Source organism: Nuphar pumila, chromosome 16 (genome assembly GCF_984573655.1).
Source record: "Nuphar pumila chromosome 16, dmNupPumi1.hap1.1, whole genome shotgun sequence".
Classification (NCBI taxonomy): domain Eukaryota; kingdom Viridiplantae; phylum Streptophyta; class Magnoliopsida; order Nymphaeales; family Nymphaeaceae; genus Nuphar; species Nuphar pumila.
In genome coordinates, this window is record NC_143264.1 from 22,106,910 (window position 1) to 22,126,938 (window position 20,029).

Consider the following 20,029-nt stretch of genomic DNA (forward strand, 5'->3'; position numbering starts at 1 on the left):
TTTTATCATGTTTAATATATCATAAGATTCCATTTTTGAGAATGTGAACAGCTCACAATTCATGAAAATAAGGGTGGTTTAAAAATGGTATACAGCATCATATTTGAGACAACTTTAACACGTGAAAATAATAAATAGCATATGCTAAGCATGATCCAATGGTTAGATTTTGTTGTTGGAGCTTAGATCTATGTGAATCAAGTGTGTACCACAGTAAGCAGTACTGTCATAGAAGCACCCTAGAGAGAGAGAGAGAGAGAGAGAGCATTACGCTGATTCATCTTCAGCTTTAAAACGCAACCCAAAAAATGCATTGATACTGAATCACCCTAAAAAATACAATGTTCTTGGCCGAGGGGGAAGGAAGCCACTTTTTGTTGCTCACACCAGGGTATTCATTTTTTTATAATGTAAAAGATCTCCAAAATTTGAAGCAGGATTTCAAAAGCACACCAGAATGTACAGCTTCCTAGTATGCACCAAACACCAAAGATGTTGAATTGAAGAGATTGAGATAGATGATGGTCCCGTCACACCATCATATTTGAGAGGTCTTGAGTTCGAATGCCACTTGGGTTGCCCACCAGGTGTGTGTGTGTGTGTGGGTGGGGGGGGTGGGGGGGGGTGTTGGGGGGTAAACAGAAGAACCTAAAGGTGGTTGCCAATTTGAACAAGGACGTTCCTTAAGCAACACTGAAGAACAAGTGAAAACAAGATCAGCTTATTTCCATGATTGATGTGTCTTGGATAACCAACGCAATTTTGCGATTTGTTTGCGCCATTCATGAATAGGAACCTGAAAAAAATGTATTTGTTATTGAAGTAATTAGCATTTGATGACACACTGGAATAACAATTGTTGGAGGGCAGTTCTTACTGCAGGAAATCCTCCATAATCACCCGGCTCAAGAATGTCCTTTGTGACACAGCTATTAGCTGCTAGACGGACCTGTAATAAAAAGAAAAAATGCTTCCTGAAATTGGCTAAAAATATATGTAGTAATTCTCTGCTACTCTAGCATGTAGGGAAGGCCACATCTCAGTTGGATAAGAACAAAAGCATGATAGCAGCCTAAAAGTGTGCACAGGAAAGCCAAACAGCCAAATATTCAGTAAAAACCATTACAGATGCAAGATGCAGATGTAACAAAGACATTTTTGGGCATACATTATATATATATATATATATATATATGATATATTATATATTTATATTTATATATATGTCAAACTTTTCAAATAATTCAAACATATACCTAATACTTTTACTAATTTATTATAACTGATGAAAAAGATGAATAGAGATTGGGGTTCTAGAGAGATGGAATTCTAAACAGCATAAGGTGATCAAACTGAGTGTTTACTAACGTGAAAATACAATAAATTGAACTTAATGCTAGATCATTTTAATGTCAGATACGAGGATGACTTAGTGCCTGCTGTTACAAACACTGGGAGAGAATATTATGATAGATTTTTTTGTGTGGAAAAAATGATCTTTCTTTCAGATAGGTTAAAAAATTTCTTGAAGAAAAAGGAAAATAATAAAAATAAAAATAAAGACATCAGCTGCTTAGCATTTGTAAAGAAAATACAAAGATACGATGAGTGGGTGAAAAAATAGTAAAAGAGAAATAAATTAAGATAAGATGCAGTTTTGACAGGAAGAACATAAAATTAGTATTCTCAAATCTCAAAGGAGGGAAATAAAGACCAACAAAAGTAGGGAAAATAAGAACAGCAAATAGAACAAAAGTGAAAACAATAAAGTACTTCGAAGGGATCACATGTATCCATCCAATATTTCATGTTCTTGTACCAAATTAATTTCTTCTAATAGAAGAGGAAGAGAATAGAGCTTAGCTTTTAGAAAGAGTAACTTGGTCCCTCATAACCTCGTGTGAGGAGCAATACACAAAGCTTTACTAGAATATTTGTTGTTAAACCATAACTAGGATTAACAAAGTACATCTTAATTAGATCGTGCCTGGAGTAAGACAGTACACACATGAAATCATGCCACAAAATGGAGGAATGAATACCCAGGCCAACATTGCAAATCTACTCCTACATAAAAATATATTATACTCAGTGAATAGTTTGTTGGACCCAATGTCATGCCCCATGATCTGATGAAAATTGCAAAATTTTGTAGGGTCCTTCCCTTTAACTTGTGGAGGGTTAGGGACCTCAGGGAGCTTGATGATCTTTGTCTTTAACAATGATTCCATGACCTCTGTAAGGGACTGACAGAAATGGGTGAACTTGTGGTCCCTAGTCTAATTCGGGTTCCAGTTCGAACTAGGGAGTCTTTGCTTCTACTCTCTGTGTTGCTATCTATATTGTCCTTGGGGTTTTTGCTGGTTCTGACTCTGCAATGGTCCAGGCTGCTGCCCCTTGTTCTTCCCAAGATTCACGATGCTGACCTGGCTTTTTGGTTCAATATTTTTGGTCCCGACATCCTTGTTGCTTCTGGTTTTGACTAGTAATCCATCGTACATCCCGATCTTGTGATTTGATTCCATTTGACTGGTTGCGTCAATGAGCGCAGACTCCCTGTAAAATCCATAGATTGTTAAGGGGTTTTCAAAAAAAATAAAAATAAAAATTTGGATCCAGGTTGGATCCGATCAATCCGGGTGGAATGTCGACATTCCACCTCCCCCCCCCCCGAAACCCCCGACGAACCTGACTCCCTCCTCGTCTCTCTCCCTCATGAGGATCGCTAAGACCGACCCCCCCTCTCTCTCTCTCTCTCTCTCTCTCTCTCTCTCTCTCTCTCTCTCTCTCTCTCTACGCTCCTATCTGATCGACGGGACCACCAAGCCAAAATTTCCCTCTACCGATAAGTTCTCTCTCACTCTCCCTCTCACTTTGTGATCGACGAGAGGGCACCGCCCTCCTGTCTCGCCCCTCTCTCCTTCCACCTCGGCTGCCCACGACAGTCGTGGCCAGGCCTTCCCCCTTGTCTCTCTGTTTCTCTCGACTAAACCCCTGACGAGAGGGGTTCTGTTTGAAAACATGCCCTCTGTCCCTCCATCCCCTTTTTTAGTTGCACTCGAATAGCAGCAGCTCCTAGTGTTGTTGTTGTCTCAAGCATGGTCGAGTCGAGCAAAACTCAGCTATCACTGAGCGCAGCCCGGGTTGGTCCAGTACTCCGGGCCCACTTGTGCGCACCATATATCAACTCAATTCCTTGCCGAACCAAGCCAGACTTTTTATGCCGTGTTCTGCCTTGTTCGGATTGCTAGCGAAGCCGACTCGATTTCTTATATCGAGCCCGACTCGGTCCGGTCGGCTCGAACTGGGTTTGGTTAATCGTCACCTTGCCCGCTAAAGTAAGGTTTTAATATCATTCTTTATGCAACACAATAAAATCATTTTTTTTAACACTCCACATCGGCACAACGGACGAGACACACTTACCGAGGCACGAGCTTTTAAGAACCTACACTCAGAACCGTCAAAGATTCAAACCATCTCTGAGGTAGGGAAAAGTTGCATACGAGGACAATGTCAAAATACTTTTAACTTATACGTATTATATTTATATTATATATATACATGCTTTTAACTCAATGATGCAGTTTTGCGTATTCTTGTCCATTTTAAATTATGTCATATACTTTGTCGTCATGTTGTAATGTGCACAGGTTTCAGCTTTCTGTAATTTATTTAGCTTGATGTGTGGTTTCATACATCGATCCATGCTTTATGTCATTTACTTCGTCGTCGCGCTATAATGTGTACAGGCTCCTGCTTACACAATTTACTTAGCCTGATGTACGGTTTTGTACAATTTAGCTTAATGTGTGGTTTTACACATCAGGCCTTGCTTTATGTCATTTACTTTGTCGTTGCACTGTAATGTGCATAGGCTTATGCTTTAATATATATGTATTCTATATACATATATAATTTTATAAAGTACGCAGTTTTGCGTACTCCTGTCTAGTTTAGATTTATGCTAGTATGTATCTAAAGATGTAGATTTGTGCATCCTCGCCGAAACTCGATTTTTAAAAGATTTCACATGCAAGATTTCAAGCTCTTATTGTCCGATGTCTCAAAAAACAAAACAAGTGTTTTGTGTTTGCATATTTACAACTGAGTTTTTTCCTCGAACCAACATAATAAAAAGGCTTCAACTACGTAGCCTTCGGTGGTACGTACGTTAGGTCCTTTTCTATATCCGGAATGACTCGGATATTTCCTAGCCTAAGGCGAGATATTAAAATTTTCAAATGTTGTCTGGGTTTCTTTCTGAGAAAGCAATATCTTTCTCATCGTAGTGGTACTATCAGACATGCACGGCATGTTACTACGACGATGATTAAACTGGAGGTTTATGGTAACCTTGTAGTGCGACAATGCACGATGATTAAAAAAAATCACATAAATGGAGATGATCGCCTTCACAGGCAAGATACTCGATTTAGTTTAAAAGACTAGAGTATTTAGAATAAGTCATCACTTAAAATAAAACCTAATATACCCATTCGTCTCTTTGGTTTTGTCAAGAGAGAGGATGAGATGGTACAAAAACTCCGATGGACAAGTTGTTAACAACTACGCTCCTCGAGTAACAATGACTCAGTGTCTCCAGTCATCGGAGTTAAGGAACTGGGCTACCAAATATTATCCTAGGTGATAGATCCTATTAGCTTCTGCGAAAGTTTGGGTGCATCCCTTGCCATTTATGCTTTTAGGGAATTCTCTCTCGGTCATTTGGTTGTCCCCTTAGGAGCGCACTCGGCTATTTGTCCGAGATACTAAAATACATGGAATAATAAACCCCCGGACCGTCCCAATTGATTCTATGTTTATCCTGTGCATACCCACAGGTCAGTAATTATCGAAACAAGATTACCATGCACATTTTACTTATTCTGAAATTGCATGTCGCGAAAAGGAATAACGCATATGTTAGTTTTGTTCTGACTTTTGATATCTATGCACCTACCGGGCTTTCATAAGTCTGACTGGTTTTATAAGATACAGGTGATGATTAGGTTGATGCGGCAGGTGATGGCGCGATGACGTGATGATATCAAGATCACATTCTTTCTCTATTGTTTCACAATTTAGTATAAGGGTTTCTTTTGAAATTTCTCTTTTTGTGTAAACACTAATTATCAAAAACCTTTTTTTGAATCTATGCGGTTTCAATGATTGTACGAAGATACAAATCCATTATGAAGCCTGTAATGCGCCCAAGGTTCGTTGACTTGTTCTTTCAAACACTGTTTTTCGCTCAACTGCCATTTTAAACTCTAAAAAAGGATTGATTGCCAAGTTTTAAATTTTTCCTAAAAGTTTGTAAGTTCAGGATTTTGGAGTGTTACAACTTTGGTATCAGAGCGACAGAGAATATAGTGATGCTTGATCATCCGACATCTGCAACGCACTATGAGTATTTTGCTTCACCATTTTTTTTATCTATCCTGATTAAGAAAATTTATTTTGGTTTAGATGTCATACAATGAGATGGTCGAGACAATAAATGCCTTGACCGGAGTAGTTGAACAACTTTCAAACGATTGTCCAGAACATGAATCATAGGGTGGATAGGTTGGCTTACGAAAACATCAACCTAGGATGACCTGGTAACAGGATGGAATGCCGTCAATGCCATCAAGCCCACTCGGGTCAAATGTGCTCCTAGGATCCTGATGATTGTATCTTGTGTGATAAGGTGGGCCCCAGATTAAACAAAGTCATAACAAGAGACAGTTGGTTGTGCAAGGCCTTGAGGAATGGGAGTTAAGGGTGGATAAAACAAAAAGTCTATTGGGAATTATGAGGGCAACGAACGACAACCTGCTAATGGCAAAATGCAAAGACCTCATTCAAAAAACAAAACAAGATAGGGAAAATGAGCCACAACAATAGCCAAATCAGATATGCCTAAAGTGCAACTATGTTCATCCTAGACAGCTATGCACCCGAGACACTGAAGGTTGTCTATATTGTGGAAAGATGGGGCATTACATCTGAGAATGTCGCAAGAAGGCGACAGATTGGCAAAGACGAATCGCAGGTAAAGGTCAGCAGCAACAACAACAACAACCTCTGCAGCAACCAAAGTAGTGAGAGACCGTATCTATGCCACCATGACCGAACAAGTGGAAAATAGTGAGTAGACACTCAAATAGTCATAGGTTAAGACTTTTTGTGATACAGTAAAATTGCAAATTTTGCCAAACAAAATTAAATCAATGAAATCACATATAAATTTTATTCAACCAAGTGGTTAGCCCAAAACTTTCCCCAGGAACTCATTGTGAATTGTCTTGATCACTTTAAGAGCTTATGGGTTTGGGTTTACACACACAGAGTGTGTGCATCCTCGTTGACCCTGATTAACTTAGATTATGATCTTTGCAGATAACTTTTGAAAGAAATTTCGAGGACGAAATTCTTTTAAGAGGGGTAGAATGTAAAATCCGTAGATTGTTAAGGGGTTTTCAAAAAAAAAATGGATTCAGGTTGGATCCGACCAGATCCAACTCGGATTCGGGTGGATGTCGACATTCCACCCCCACCCCCAAGGGGGGTTTCTTTTTAAAAAGAAATTGAAACCCCTGACCCTGACTCCCTCATTGTCTCTCTCCCTCGCCGGGATAACTTGTCAACAAAAGTTGTCGCCAGACGCCTTTTTGTGCATCCTTTTGGATAGATTCTGCCCTTTCAGCCTTCCAAACTCGGAATTGAAAATCTTCAAATTCTCAAAACCCCTCTACTTAGATAAAACCCTCCATCCAAGGCAATAAACATTAGACAGATCTGAGCCTTTCATTTAAAAGCAGACCATTTAGAATCCATCCATCTAGATGGATCCTGAATACGCAGAAAACGTATCTGGATCTGCCTAAAAACTATAAATAAAGAGGCATCCTCCTTATTTCAGTATCTGGAGTTCATTTGTGCCTGCATTCTTACTTTGTCCAATTCTTTACAATGCCTAGCCTAGCCGACCTAGCCTAGTCAATGAAGTCCCCCTAGCCTAGTCTAGGACCCAAATATCTTGTCTCAGCCTCTTTTAGAGCTCACGCCTAGCCGAAGTATCGTCAATGCTTAATTGTGCTCGTCAACCGTAGAAAGGGCTACCTAAGCCTGAGGTGAGATTCGTATTTTGTTTATTTCATGTGTTTTTCTTTCTAAGTCTTGATAACCCTAACATTCGTATATTGCTTATTTCGTGTCTTTTCCTGAGTTTTGGTGGCTCCTACAGCCAAGCTCATTTTCTTTTAGGATTGCATACAAGATACAAACTTTTACAACATTGTTGCTCCAAAAACAAAGACCAAGAGTTCCTGGTTCGGTTGATTCCTGCTCAACAGAGAAGGAAAGGCACATTACTTTGAAGAATGTTCCCTACACTCTCTTAAATTCAAATTCAGTTTTCAGACCCATTTCAAAAACATACCCAGTCGGAGATCCACAATGTTCAATCAAGGGATCATGGGTTAAGCCACTCTGATGGTTGAATTGTTAGGAAAGATAACAATGATTTGATCCTTTCATGGCATCTTGACACGCTAGTGATAAGTGGATGGGACTGCCTTCAATTCGTGGATCTAGGGCCGCCCCATAAGCAGAGATATCCACCACATGAAACAGGGTCAGGTAGGATATTTGTCCAATTTCTACATCTAGTATTATTGTCCCTAATGTTGTGACGTTCCCATTGTAACCACTCATTTGCATGCAATGGTCTTCAAATTTAGACCGGGTAATGTTCAACTTTCTAATGATTATGTAGGGACAAATATTGAGACCTCCATCACCACCCACCAGGTAGTTAGGGATTGAGAATCCCTCGATCTGGATAATGATGTGCAACACTTTGTTATGGGGGAATACAGGTTTTGGCAAGTCATCATTTGAGAATGTGATTGACACTTGGGTCATGACTTGGGACACTAGTTCTGCTAGACTCTCTGGTTCTGTCGCTGGAGAGATTTTGACTTTGTGCACGATACCTTCTAGCGCTAGACGATGCTCTTCGAACACTATGATCAGTTCCAGTACAAATATTGGAGCAGTGATCTTGGACAGATGACCCTGTAGATCAAATTGTGTTTTTTTTGTAGACTCTGCCTTGACAAGAGTAATTGGAATCTCGTTTTTTGGTACTTGTCGTGCACGGGAACCCATTTGATAGGGGAGAAGGGGAGCACCTTTTTTTAAGGTGTTCTTGTAACGACCCCAACTCAAACCCGTGAAAAGTGATTTTTTTTTAAAGAATTTCAGAAACCAAAACCCAAGGATCTAAGGCCACACAGACTTAACAACTTCCAAACCACAAGTGATCTTTACATTAAACCAACTAATCAAAAAGCTAACTTTATTAACCAAATAAATAAATGTCATAGAACATAAATAAATTAAAGCATGAACTCATAGAGCCATATTGTCCAAAAATAACAAAAGTCACGCGATCTCGCAGGCTTCCTGTAGCAGTCATCCCCATCACTGAATCACTGAGCTCCAGGTCCTAAGAAAAACATTTGAAATACTGGGTAAGAATCAAAGATTCTTTGTACGAATTCCTCTAAAAATCCAAAATAGGCAAAAAAAAAGCATAAATCAAATTCATGCAAGACATTTAGAGAAATATAAGAATAACAATCACATAATTCATCTACCATTCAAGCATTTAAAAGCAAGTATCATGCAATAACAATATCTCACATGAAACAGAACGAGTAAGAATGCATGAACTAGTGCAGAACAGTATGGATGCATGATTCAATGCATATGCATGATTCAATGCATATGCATGAACAATTTATTAAGTTATTATCAGAGTTCTCTTTAATCCAAAATAGGCAAAAAAAAAAGCATAAATCAAATTCATGCAAGACATTCAGAGAAATATAAGAATAACAATCACATAATTCATCTACCATTCAAGCATTTAAAAGCAAGTATCATGCAATAACAATATCTCACATGAAACAGAACGAGTAAGAATGCATGAACTAGTGCAGAACAGTATGGATGCATGATTCAATGCATATGCATGAACAATTTATTAAGTTATTATCAGAGTTCTCTTTTGCATGCATGTCCTTATTAAATGCACACAAGTTTAGTTTCACTTTTCATTAAACTCGTGGATACTCAAAACAGACACCACAATTCCTGAAGTCCAAGATAGGTTCCCAGTTATAGCTTAACACACAATTTGTATTTTATTATTGGTCTTACACTTGTTCCTCAATTGATATTAGGAATCAACATCATTCATCGAAACATTAGAAATCAACATCTAATGTCGAGACACCAGGGAAATCAACATCCACTTATGCCACTTTCTTGGTATACCAATAATTGTGTATACAAGACCACCCCCAGAGAAAGTAGCTGAAAACTCCCTAAAACTGTGGCTGGGAGGTAAACCACCCTATCGGGTTTAGGGGCACAAACGCACACGAAGTTTTAGTATCCTCACGGTTTTCTTAAAACCGCCATCCAGGATTCCCACACTGTGGAAAGGAGATGCAACATATGCGCCTGGCCTACAGTGGTTCACATCTGACCACTGATGCATCTTATGCAAAATCCTCAGTGAACATGAACACACACAACTTTTGAAACATGTCCACAATGTACATTCATTCATACACAACAAGAATGTACATACAACACAAATTGCATATGCATACTAACAAATGCTTACAACATGCATTATTTCATAATTCATTGTATGCATAACATCCCAACATGCACATGATCATTTTAGATCAAAATAACTTCAGAAATTTTGTGTTCATGATATGCACATCTATGCCAACATAATATTCATTTGCATGATCATACAAAACCAATAAACATTCTTGCCATTCATGTAACCAATTTGGGCATGCTCAGGATACATAACATAACCTTCGAGTCATATCTATGTTGCTACAATACACAAGACAGCATTAGCATGTTGTTAGCAGCATGTTTCTTATGCAAAAAACATGCAGCCCAAAGGTGGTGGACAACGGATAATGCTGCACATAAATATGTAGCATTGGTCTGCCCTACAACAGCCCACCGAAAGTCGAACAAATTACATGTTTAATGCATATATATGCAAAAAAATAACATGCTGAAAATATTGTACTGATGCATATCTATGCAAAGAAATAACATGCTGAAAATGCTCGGCTGAAGCATATTTATGAAAACATACGTGCATACAGCTATTCAAACATAGTTCTTTCCAAAATCATTTTTTTTACCATCACTGATTTTCAGCGCATATATAAACATTGGATGACAATCGTGCAAACATAATTATCAATATCCTCGTGTAACCCAGTCCGATCAGCATGTATTCGGGACTGATCAATCACCCGAAAACTGCATATGTTTTGGGTCTGATAAGCACCCAATACCGCATGTGTTTGGGTTTGATTTGTACCCGAAAATGGTACATTTTTAGGTCCAATCAGCACCCGCTTATGCACGTATATTTTGGGTCTAATCAGTACCCGAAAACAGTATATTTTTGGGTCTGATCAGCACCCAATTCTACATATATTTTGGGTTTGATCAGTACCCGAAATCAATAACTTTCGGGTCTGATCAGCACCCAGTCCTGCGCATGCTATGGATATGATCAATACCCAAAATCAATGAACTTTTGGGTCTGATCAGCACCCAGTCCTATGCAGACTATGGGTCTAATCAGCACCCAAAATCAATGAACTTTCGGGTCTGATCAGCACCCAGTTCTGTGCATATTATGGGTCTGATCAGTACCTGATTCAATAAACTTTCGGGTCTGATCGGCACCCCATAACATCACGCACAGTACTAAAAAAAAAGAACATTCAATATGATATTTCAAAAAGAAACACATTCAATAGACAACATCTTAAGAACACGTTTCATATGACAGTTCGAAAAAAAGAAAACATCTCAAAAAAAGAACACATTTAATAGACATCTTAAGAACACATTTCATTTGACAGCTCAGAAAAAGAATATATATATATATATATATATATATATATATATATAAATCAAATTTCTCCCTTTTCTTTTCTTTTTTTCCAAAAACATCACATGAATCTGATTTAGGCTATTTCTCCCTATTTGAATCGATAGAGGAACCCGTACCTTCGATCGGAGATGGAGAAAGAGCGAAAAAATCATCGGATGCCCGGAATGGAAGGAGATCTTTTCTCCTCCTCCTCCTTCTCCTTCTCCTTCTCCCTCTCCTTCTTTTTCTTCTTCCTTCTTTCCTTCCCTTTTTCCTCTCTCTCTCTCTCTCTCTCTCTCTCTCTTATTTTCTTGCTTTTTTTTTGAGTCTTAAATAGTTGCGGGCTCCTCTAGAGGGTGACGCCCCTCTAGGGTTTCTCATTTAGTTTAGAGATAGAGTTCTACTAGTGTAGAACTCTATCTCTAACCTCTTTTCTCCTTTTTAACTAATTTAGTATTCTATTATTTTTAATATAATAGGTAGAGTTCTACAAATGTAGAACTCTGCCATGTCCAAAATAAATTTTTGGAATTTATTAACTTTTCATATTTAATTAATTATTTATTAAATAATAAATTTTCAGAGAGTTCCAGAGGGTATCTCTCCCCTCTGGGAGCCTTTTTAACTTGGAATTTAACTCAATTTAACTTTTATCATGGATTTTGGATCTAGATATGGATCCAAGATCCAAATCCATGTCCAATATCTATATGGATCTCAGCTTGGAGCAGATCCTAATTAATATGGGTCTTGGACTGGGTCCAGATCCATATCAACTTGGATCAAACGGATCCAATCCAGAACTGGTCACATCGAGGCGGGTTATTTTTGAAAAATATGATTTTTGGGCCAACCGTAACCCAAATTCAAAAAAACAAAATATCAATGTTTTTAGAATTTTGAGACGCATCTAATGATATATTACTTGAATTTTGCATCTGAATTTCGCCTGAATTTAACCTGAATTTCGATCAAATTTTGCTCAATTTTAAAGGTCAAAAATAAAAAGTTTTACCAAATCTTATTTGTCTCATTTAGGTCTTATCAATGGGCCATAGGTTACGCCCATACTTAGTTGACACCACCTAAAATCGAAGATTTCTATCGACTTTCAAAGTACTTAGTCAATTTTTCAGAAACCTTAGAATTTAAAATGATAGAAAAACACACGATATTACAATTCTGGTTGATATATTTGTCTGAAACGGGTGATGTGTCCGACCCTTTTTGTCAAGCCCCAATCCGAAGGGATGGAGAGAGAGGGTAGTGTTTGTGACTCTTTTTTCTGGGCACTACTCTTTTGACTAGTTTAAAGACTTCCCCCGTGGATTGATCCAAATACACGTAGACTTCTTTACGATCTTTCGACTTGTTCTGTTCTACTTGTCCCACCTTGACAACTGGACGGTAATCCATCTTAGAACTGGTTTGTATTGTTTCTTGCCCTCTTCGCTGACATGAACCTAAGCAAGTATCATGATGTTTGATCACCGATAATGCAAAGTCTGCTATGACTGTTTCTCTGAGTGCACTGCTTCTAGATTGTTTTCCTACTCATGTTGATGGAACAGGGTGGTATAAATACCCATATCGTTGTTCTTTGTGGCATGTTCCTCATCTTCAATGAGTTGCAAGTCTCCTTTGTCTAACAAGTCCTAGACGATATATCTTAGGGTGATACATCGTTGCCTTGCAGGAACTCGTCAATGTGAGCACAAGACTACCAGGTTCAACTGTTCAAGTAGTCAACACATCAGGAATTTAAAACAATATTGTCAGAATCAGTTTCTTAACTGAAACATTTTTCAGAACGATTCAGAGAATCGGCCTATTAAATCTTTAAAGTTTAAAAAAAATAAAAAATCAAGAAAAATACAAAAATAAACTAAATAATCACTTGTAGGGTCCAAACAAATTCTAAAGTATGTTTTAATGCCTAAACAATATAATAGTCAATAAATATTATAATTATCATAAACATCAAAAAATAAAAAGAAACCTGATTAAGCCTATTTTCAAGAAAATCAGTGGACCAAATTGATTCGATCCTGACAACATTGGTTTAAAAGTATCAAAAGTTCTAGTGTTTGGTCTTCTGAGATGCATTCTTTGGTTTTAGTGTGCCCCCTTGGTTTACATTTTGGGTCAAGTGGTTGGCCTCCCACTTTAGCCACAAAATGAGACTAGGGCACAATGCAAGGCAAGAATTCACCTCCTGGCAATATGCTTTAGTCCTGCACCTGACTTGGGGCAAATGCCCCAAGTATGAAGGCATATATTTCCATGAAACCAATATGCATACCCTGCACCTTGACTTGCAGATGTCTGGGCTGCAGAGATTGTGATACCTTGGAAGCAATAGAAACATGATCTCTCACAGCTACCCTGCCGCCCAGAGTGACATAGTCACCTATCCTACAAAAAAACAAAGGGGTTCGATATCAGCCTATCTGCAATTTGCAGAACTTATCCTAGAGCACAATCAACTAAGTCAATCCATTAAAAGTTCAAATATTCTAAAGTAAGATAACATACGTTACAGAACCTGCAACTCCAACTTGACCACAAAGCATACAACACCTTCCCATGACCACATTGTGTCCTATCTGCATTGGAAGCTTTTATTCAGTCCCAACAAAAAATAATGAATGGTAGCTGTAGATGTACGGGATATGCACAAAAGCCTCACTAGATATTAACTTACAAAAACTCAGAAACCGAGTAAAATTATTAGAATAAACAGAGAATGACATGGCACAAGGGGAAAAGAAACCCACCTGAACTAAATTATCTATCTTTGAGTGATCCCCAATGATGGTATCTCTCCAACTGCAAATCAAATGCAGAGGCAGCATCATATCAATGTTAGATTGATAACTCAGAATCTCTGGAAATAAAAAGAAACAAAATATGCTTCATTTCACAAACTTGGCATCAAATAAACAAAATTTAGTGCAATATGCAATCTGAATCATATAAATGCAGCCACGTAGCATCCCACCTGCCCCTGTCAATGCACGTATTGGCACCTACTTCCACATGGCTCCCTATTCTTGCTCGCAATAGCTGCATCAAAACATCAAAGGACCAAGTGTACCATCAGGAAAAGTGATACATCGGGATGTTAAGGTCCTAACAATCAGTATGTTGTGGACTTCACTGGATACTATTCGAAGGGACCTCCTCATAGACCTTCAGCATTATTTCTATAGAGAATTATAATAGGAGACATCTAGAAAACAACAAACCTACAGTTTAATGTCCTTCGATACACATCCCTGAGGTGGATGGGTACACCATCCTTGCTCAGTTTATTTCAGAAGAAACTTGCGTTTTCACCTTTCAAAGCAGTTAATATAGATGTAAAGCTTCTCAAACTTGCAAAGCTGACATTTTGGCATTGCTTGTACTCACAGCAGCATGAGATCTACACTAAAATATCTTCTAAGCATCACTAAGGCTAGCAAACAGTACAAAAAGAACATGCTGCTATTTTTGTTTATGCTGAATCGCAGCACAAAGGGGTAGAGAGAGAGAGAGAGAGATAACACAATGTGAGGGCTCGTAACTTCATCTCATTACAATAGCAAGGTGGTGCCGTGGTGGGTATATAGAACCATGCTACAATGGCTCAAACAAAAGGAGGTCAAAAAGGATAAAAATACAAAAGCACCCCTGAGAAACCAATATATACAAAAATAAATAAAAAAATGCCAAATATCCTACAAGTGATACATACACAAAGAAATGGATCTGGATCCTGTGGGTCCAAATATTTAACATTCCCTCAAACTCACGGTGTTTTAATCAAGAGTTAGTCAAGTAGAAAATAAAATATAGGGGATGGAAGTGACTTGGTGAAGAAGTCAAATAACTGTAACTTGGAAGAAACATATGGTAATGACATAACTCCTTTGAGATATTCTTCTCTTAAATAATGGCAGCCCATTTCAATATGTTTGTCTATTCATAAAACATTCGATTACTTGCAAAATATATTGGGCTTTTATTATCACAAAAAGGTCGTGATGGTTGAATCAAAGATACTCTCACGTCCATGAGAACATGCCTTAGCCATACTAATATAGTTGTATGTGAAGAAACAAAGAGCCTTTGATCGTAAACAAAAATTCACCAATAACCAAAGTAGACAAGCAGATCCCACAAAAGGGGATGCACACAAGAAGGCACAAATATTAAAAATAATATTTTATTGTTCATATAAAATATGCAAGCATTAAAAATAATGAAGGGGTTCACCCCCTTTATATACACAAGAGAGCCAAAAGAGACGTTGGAGCTAGTCCAACGACTCTATTTGTAGTCGTTGGACAAGCTCCAACAGCTAGTCAACACTATGTTGACTAGTCAAATGTTCTAAAATAAATACAAAATAAAAGAAAAATATAAAAATATATATATGCATATATAATACATATATACGTATACATACATAGGTATGTATACATATAGATACATATATATAGTATATATATACATTATATGTATATATACAATTTAACACTCCCCTCAAACTTACGGTAAGATAACTGAAAGTTTGCTAAGAAGGAGGTGAAATCTAAAAACTGAGAGAGGTAAAGAAATTTGTCAATTGGTACTTTGATGTGACATAAGGCAAATCAATGACGCTTTGAAGATATTCCTTTTGTACATAATGGAAATCCATCTCAATGTGCTTGGTTCTCTCGTGAAATGTGTGGTTGTTGGCGATATAGATAGCACTCTTATTATAACAACATATGTAATATCATGTGTTTTTCCACAATGTTAAATTCTGAAATTTCAAAAAAATTGGCTAAGTGTTTCATAAAGTCGATAGAAATCCTCGATTTTAGATGGAGTCATCTAAGTCTGGGCTTGGCCCAAGACTCATTGACAAGAACTAAATGAGCCAATTAAGATTTGGTAAAACTTTTTATTTTTTACCTTGAAATTTGAGCAAAATTCAGGTTAAATTCAGGCAAAATTCATAGGCGAATTTCAAGTAATATATCATTAGATGCGTCTCAAAATTCTGAAAACATTGATATTTTATTTTTCTGAATTCGGGCTACGGTTGGCCCGAAAATCACATTTTTTAAAAAATAACCTGCCTCGATGTGATCGGTTCTGAATCGAATCGGCTCGTATCCGATCCGTTTGACCCAAGTTAATATAGATCTTGACCCAGTCCAAGACCCATATTAATTAGGATCAGGTCCAGGCTAAGATCCATATGGATATTGGATATGGATCTAGATCCAAAATCCAAGTCCAATGAATTTAAAGTTTTAAAAGATTAGAGAGTTTTTTAGAAAATTTTTCTTAAAACCCCACTAACCCTAAATTAGGTCTATAAATAGAATAAAGAGGGGAGGGGGGGGGGGGCGTCTTCCTCATTGGGATTCATGCCCCCCTACTCTCTCTCTCTCTCTCTCTCTCTCTCTCTCTCTCTTCCCCAGCCGGATCCCTCTCCCTTATTCTTCTTTTTCCTCTTTTCTTTCTCTTCTTCGCCGACGTCTTCTTCTCCTCGTCATCGGAGGGTGGTGGTACACGTGCAATCTCATCGGAAGACCGCTCTCTTCTCAACCATTCCGTTAGAGGCGATCCGCAAGGTGAGTCACTTCTCCCCCTTCTCGTTACTTTTCTGCACATAGAATTTTTTTTTTTGTTTAGAATGCATATAATTAGTCTTTCGAACATTGCATTTAGAGTAGTTTGATTCCTATTTTGTTTTCTGCATTTAGATTAGAGTCAAATTGAATTCGTTGCATCGCATGGTTAGGTTCTGGCATTTTTTTATTCAGTATGTTATTTTGAAGAGGGTGTGCACACGCAGATCAAGCAGCGTGAACTCTGACCAGATCTGCCATTATTGACAGATTTGATCAGAGTCATTGGACAGATCAGTGTGACCAGCATAGTCACGCAGATCTGCTCAGATCTGAACACGCAGGAAGAACTGCGTGTTGGCAGAACACGCAGATCCAATCTGATCTGAATTTTGTTTTTTAATCAGATCTGAGTTTTCTTTTGATCAAATCAGATCCACGTGGAGTAGCAGAACTCGGCCCACCCAGTTTATAGTGCACAAATTGGTTTGTCAATGCAGATCCGATCTGCGCAAATCATCTTTTAACTTGGGTTCGGGTTCGGGTTCGGTAACCCTGGTCTGCACCAGCGTGAATCAAATCACTGTGCTGGCATAACAGCGTGAACCACAGATCACGTAAGTTGATCTGACTGGTTGGCTGTCACACGTAGTCCAGTACGATCTACAAATCTCTTATTTCAGCAGATCGTACTGCAAGTTGTCCGTGCTTTCGTTGGATTCACCACACACACAGAGACCAGTGTGAGTAGCGTTGCATCATCTTCTGGGTGATAAATACTCCATTCAAGCAAAAATCACGCTATATGCTCTCTGCATTTCCCTTTTGGTAGTCTTTTTTTATTTAATTTAGTATGTCAGTTTAGGTTTTGAGCCCTTTAGGTAATGAGCATACTTAGGTTCTCTTTGCAACTGTGGTAGAGTTAAGTGTTTTTATTTAAATTATCAGAGTCTCATCTAGTCTAAGCAGGCCAAATCGAGCCCAAACCAATGTGCTGGTCTCTTCAACCAGCAGCAGCAGAGTGGACTTAACCAAATTTTTTTTATCAACCTGCTGGCTGAATCTGTCACACAGACCAGATTCGTGCATAGGACTTGGCCTGGTCACTGCTCAATCGGGCCAGACCTAATTTGTTTAACCAGATGAGATCTAGGTTGTGTGAGTTAGCTAGTTAGTATCCCTTTTCTAGTTAGGTTGTTTTTAGTTTTGTTAGTTTGTTAGTTTAATATTTCAATGCATGTTAGTTTAGACTCTTTTGCTTCTTTTATATAGTTATTCAATTCTAACAGTTTTCATTGCTCTTAATTATTTGCAGACTAACATTGGTTGTTTTAGAAACTGTGTGCATTTTTGTGTTTTCGTTTTGTGTGTTTTTGCAGGTGGGTTCGCTCTTGGGGTAAAAGCACGATAGCGAAGGTCGTGCCAGTGCGAACGAGGAAGTCTGATTGCGAGCAACAAGAGCCCTGTAGACTTTTATTTTCTTTTTGGGCCCATTGGCCATTTCAATTCATTGGGTTGTAATAAGCCTCTTTATTATTTTTGAGCCCTCCGCAGAGGGTAACATATTTTATTTTACTTTTTATTTAAGGGCAATAAAGATTGTTTTGTGTGGGGTACAAAAGAACTTTTAAACACATTCTCTGTGTTCGACTCGGACTTTACCATTAGTGTGAACCGGAACTTTGAAATTTGATGCACGGTTTGCACAAACGAGTTTCATTGAAAAACCTTTTTAAAATACTTTCACGAAAAGTTGCATCACACACATTGTGCATCCTCGTTAACCCCAATTAATTTAGAATATGATCTTTGCAGATAACCTTTGAAGGAAATTTTGAGGACGAAATTCTTTTAAGAGGGGTAGATTGTAAGACTTGTGCATTTCAAAAAAAAAATATGTTTTTGATCCAGGTTGAATTTGATCAGATCCGAGTCTTTACCCCCCTCTTTACCACCCCCCCCCCCCCCCCCGTGTTCTATTTAAATCCCCAGAGAGGGTTTTTCTTTTTATAAAAAACATCGAGGCCCTCCTGCCCCCAACTCTCTCTGCTCGACCCCGATCCCCTGCCAGAATCCCCCTCTCTTTGCTCGACCCCAACCCCTTGCCGGAATCCCCCCCTCTTGTCTTCTTCTTCCACATGTCGAAGCACAACCCGACCCGGCGCTTTCCCTGTGCACCCCGAAACCCCTCCCGTCTCTCTCCTGTTCATGTCGGAGCCCCCCTTCCCTCGTCGGAAACCCTCCCGATACCCCCTGGTACGCTCCCTCTCGCCTTTCATTCCCCTCGTCTCTCTCTCTCCTCCCTCTTCTCCCCCCTCCCCCCCCCCCCCCCCTTCTTCTTTTTCATTTGGGTTTATAGTGGCACCATCGCCACTCTGAAGCTCCTCCACCATGTTCCTCTTCTCTTCATTTCATAGAAGGGGTCATCTGACCCCCTCCCTACTGATGGTAGCACCCACCAGGTGCCACCCGCATCGACGCCATTGTCCTTGTTGGCACCACCCCTTGCACCGACATCACCCACCGGTGCCTTTCTGTGCACCTCCGGGGAAAGAACCTGTCGCTGTCGTCTAACGAGCCTTCTTTCGGTACGATTCATGCTTGAGAACCATCTGCACCAGCCGCCTGCCGAAGCCATCGTGAGCCCCACCCCTCTCTATGTAGCTTCCATCGTGGCACTGTCACCACCCTGAGCCCTTTCATGGTGATATCACCACCACCGAAACACCCACCGTCCTCCCCTAATTCGAACCACCAAGAGGCCAGACTCCCTTCTCTGTTTTCGCCCGGCAAACAGGGACGCCACCCAGTTGTCGGCACAGCCTGACTTCTCTGTTGCTCGTCCATTGCACGAACAAACTAGAGGCCCGCCTACCACCTGTATTGTTGGATGCAGGAGTCGCGACTCTCCTCCTTTCCTCTGTGTATTCTCAGGCCGCCGGATAGCCCAGTGCCACCGTTCCTCACGGTTTAGCCATGGTGCATCGACCTCCGTCCAGCTGCATACCCTCGGTCTTCTTTTGGGTCCCAGCCAGACGAGAGGTCGTGCCACCCCTTTTTGTTTTGGGTTGCTTAGCCTACCGAGCTCAGCTCGGTTCCCGTCTTCAGACTAAGCCCACCCAGTCCTGTTTTTTTTCTTTTGATTGCTTAGCCTGCCGAGCTAAGCTAGGCTAGAACCGAGCTCAGCTCGGTCTCTGCTTTTAGACCAAGCCAGCTCAGTTAGCAAATTGAGCCTGACTCAGTCGAGCTTTACCCCTGCCTCTTGTACCGAGCTCGGCTCGAACTAGTTTCGGGTTCGACCCTTGTGACACAAGGATCACTTATTCTGTTAAATTAAGTTGTTGTATCATTTGTTTCGCAGCACGATAAAATATCTTTTAACGCACCACATTGGCACAATGGACGCAACACGCTTACCAAGGCACGAGCCCTT

The 20,029-nt window shown here is 39.4% G+C and overlaps 1 protein-coding gene across 7 annotated transcripts in view; it reads right to left on the bottom strand.

Annotated features, from left to right (window-relative positions):
• Positions 1 to 291: 291 nt before the first annotated feature.
• Positions 292 to 20,029, bottom strand: part of LOC149813076 (putative UDP-3-O-acylglucosamine N-acyltransferase 2, mitochondrial) — a 141,183-nt gene continuing 121,445 nt past the window's right edge. Inside the window, exons 5-10 of one of the 7 annotated variants that reach the window (XR_016428262.1) lie at positions 13,986 to 14,050; positions 13,762 to 13,813; positions 13,520 to 13,590; positions 13,287 to 13,399; positions 878 to 949; positions 292 to 796 (exon numbers count right to left, since the gene is read on the bottom strand). Coding sequence is in view for 6 of the 7 variants with exons in the window: in XM_089991551.1 (XP_089847677.1) it covers positions 722 to 796; positions 878 to 949; positions 13,333 to 13,399; positions 13,520 to 13,590; positions 13,762 to 13,813; positions 13,986 to 14,050 (402 nt within the window). In the remaining variant the exon portion in view is untranslated. Of the gene's footprint in view, positions 797 to 877; positions 950 to 1,955; positions 2,557 to 8,292; positions 8,501 to 13,286; positions 13,400 to 13,519; positions 13,591 to 13,761; positions 13,872 to 13,985; positions 14,051 to 20,029 lie in introns of those variants that run through there. The other 6 variants (XM_089991551.1, XM_089991553.1, XM_089991555.1 and 3 more) reach the window with 6 other exon arrangements.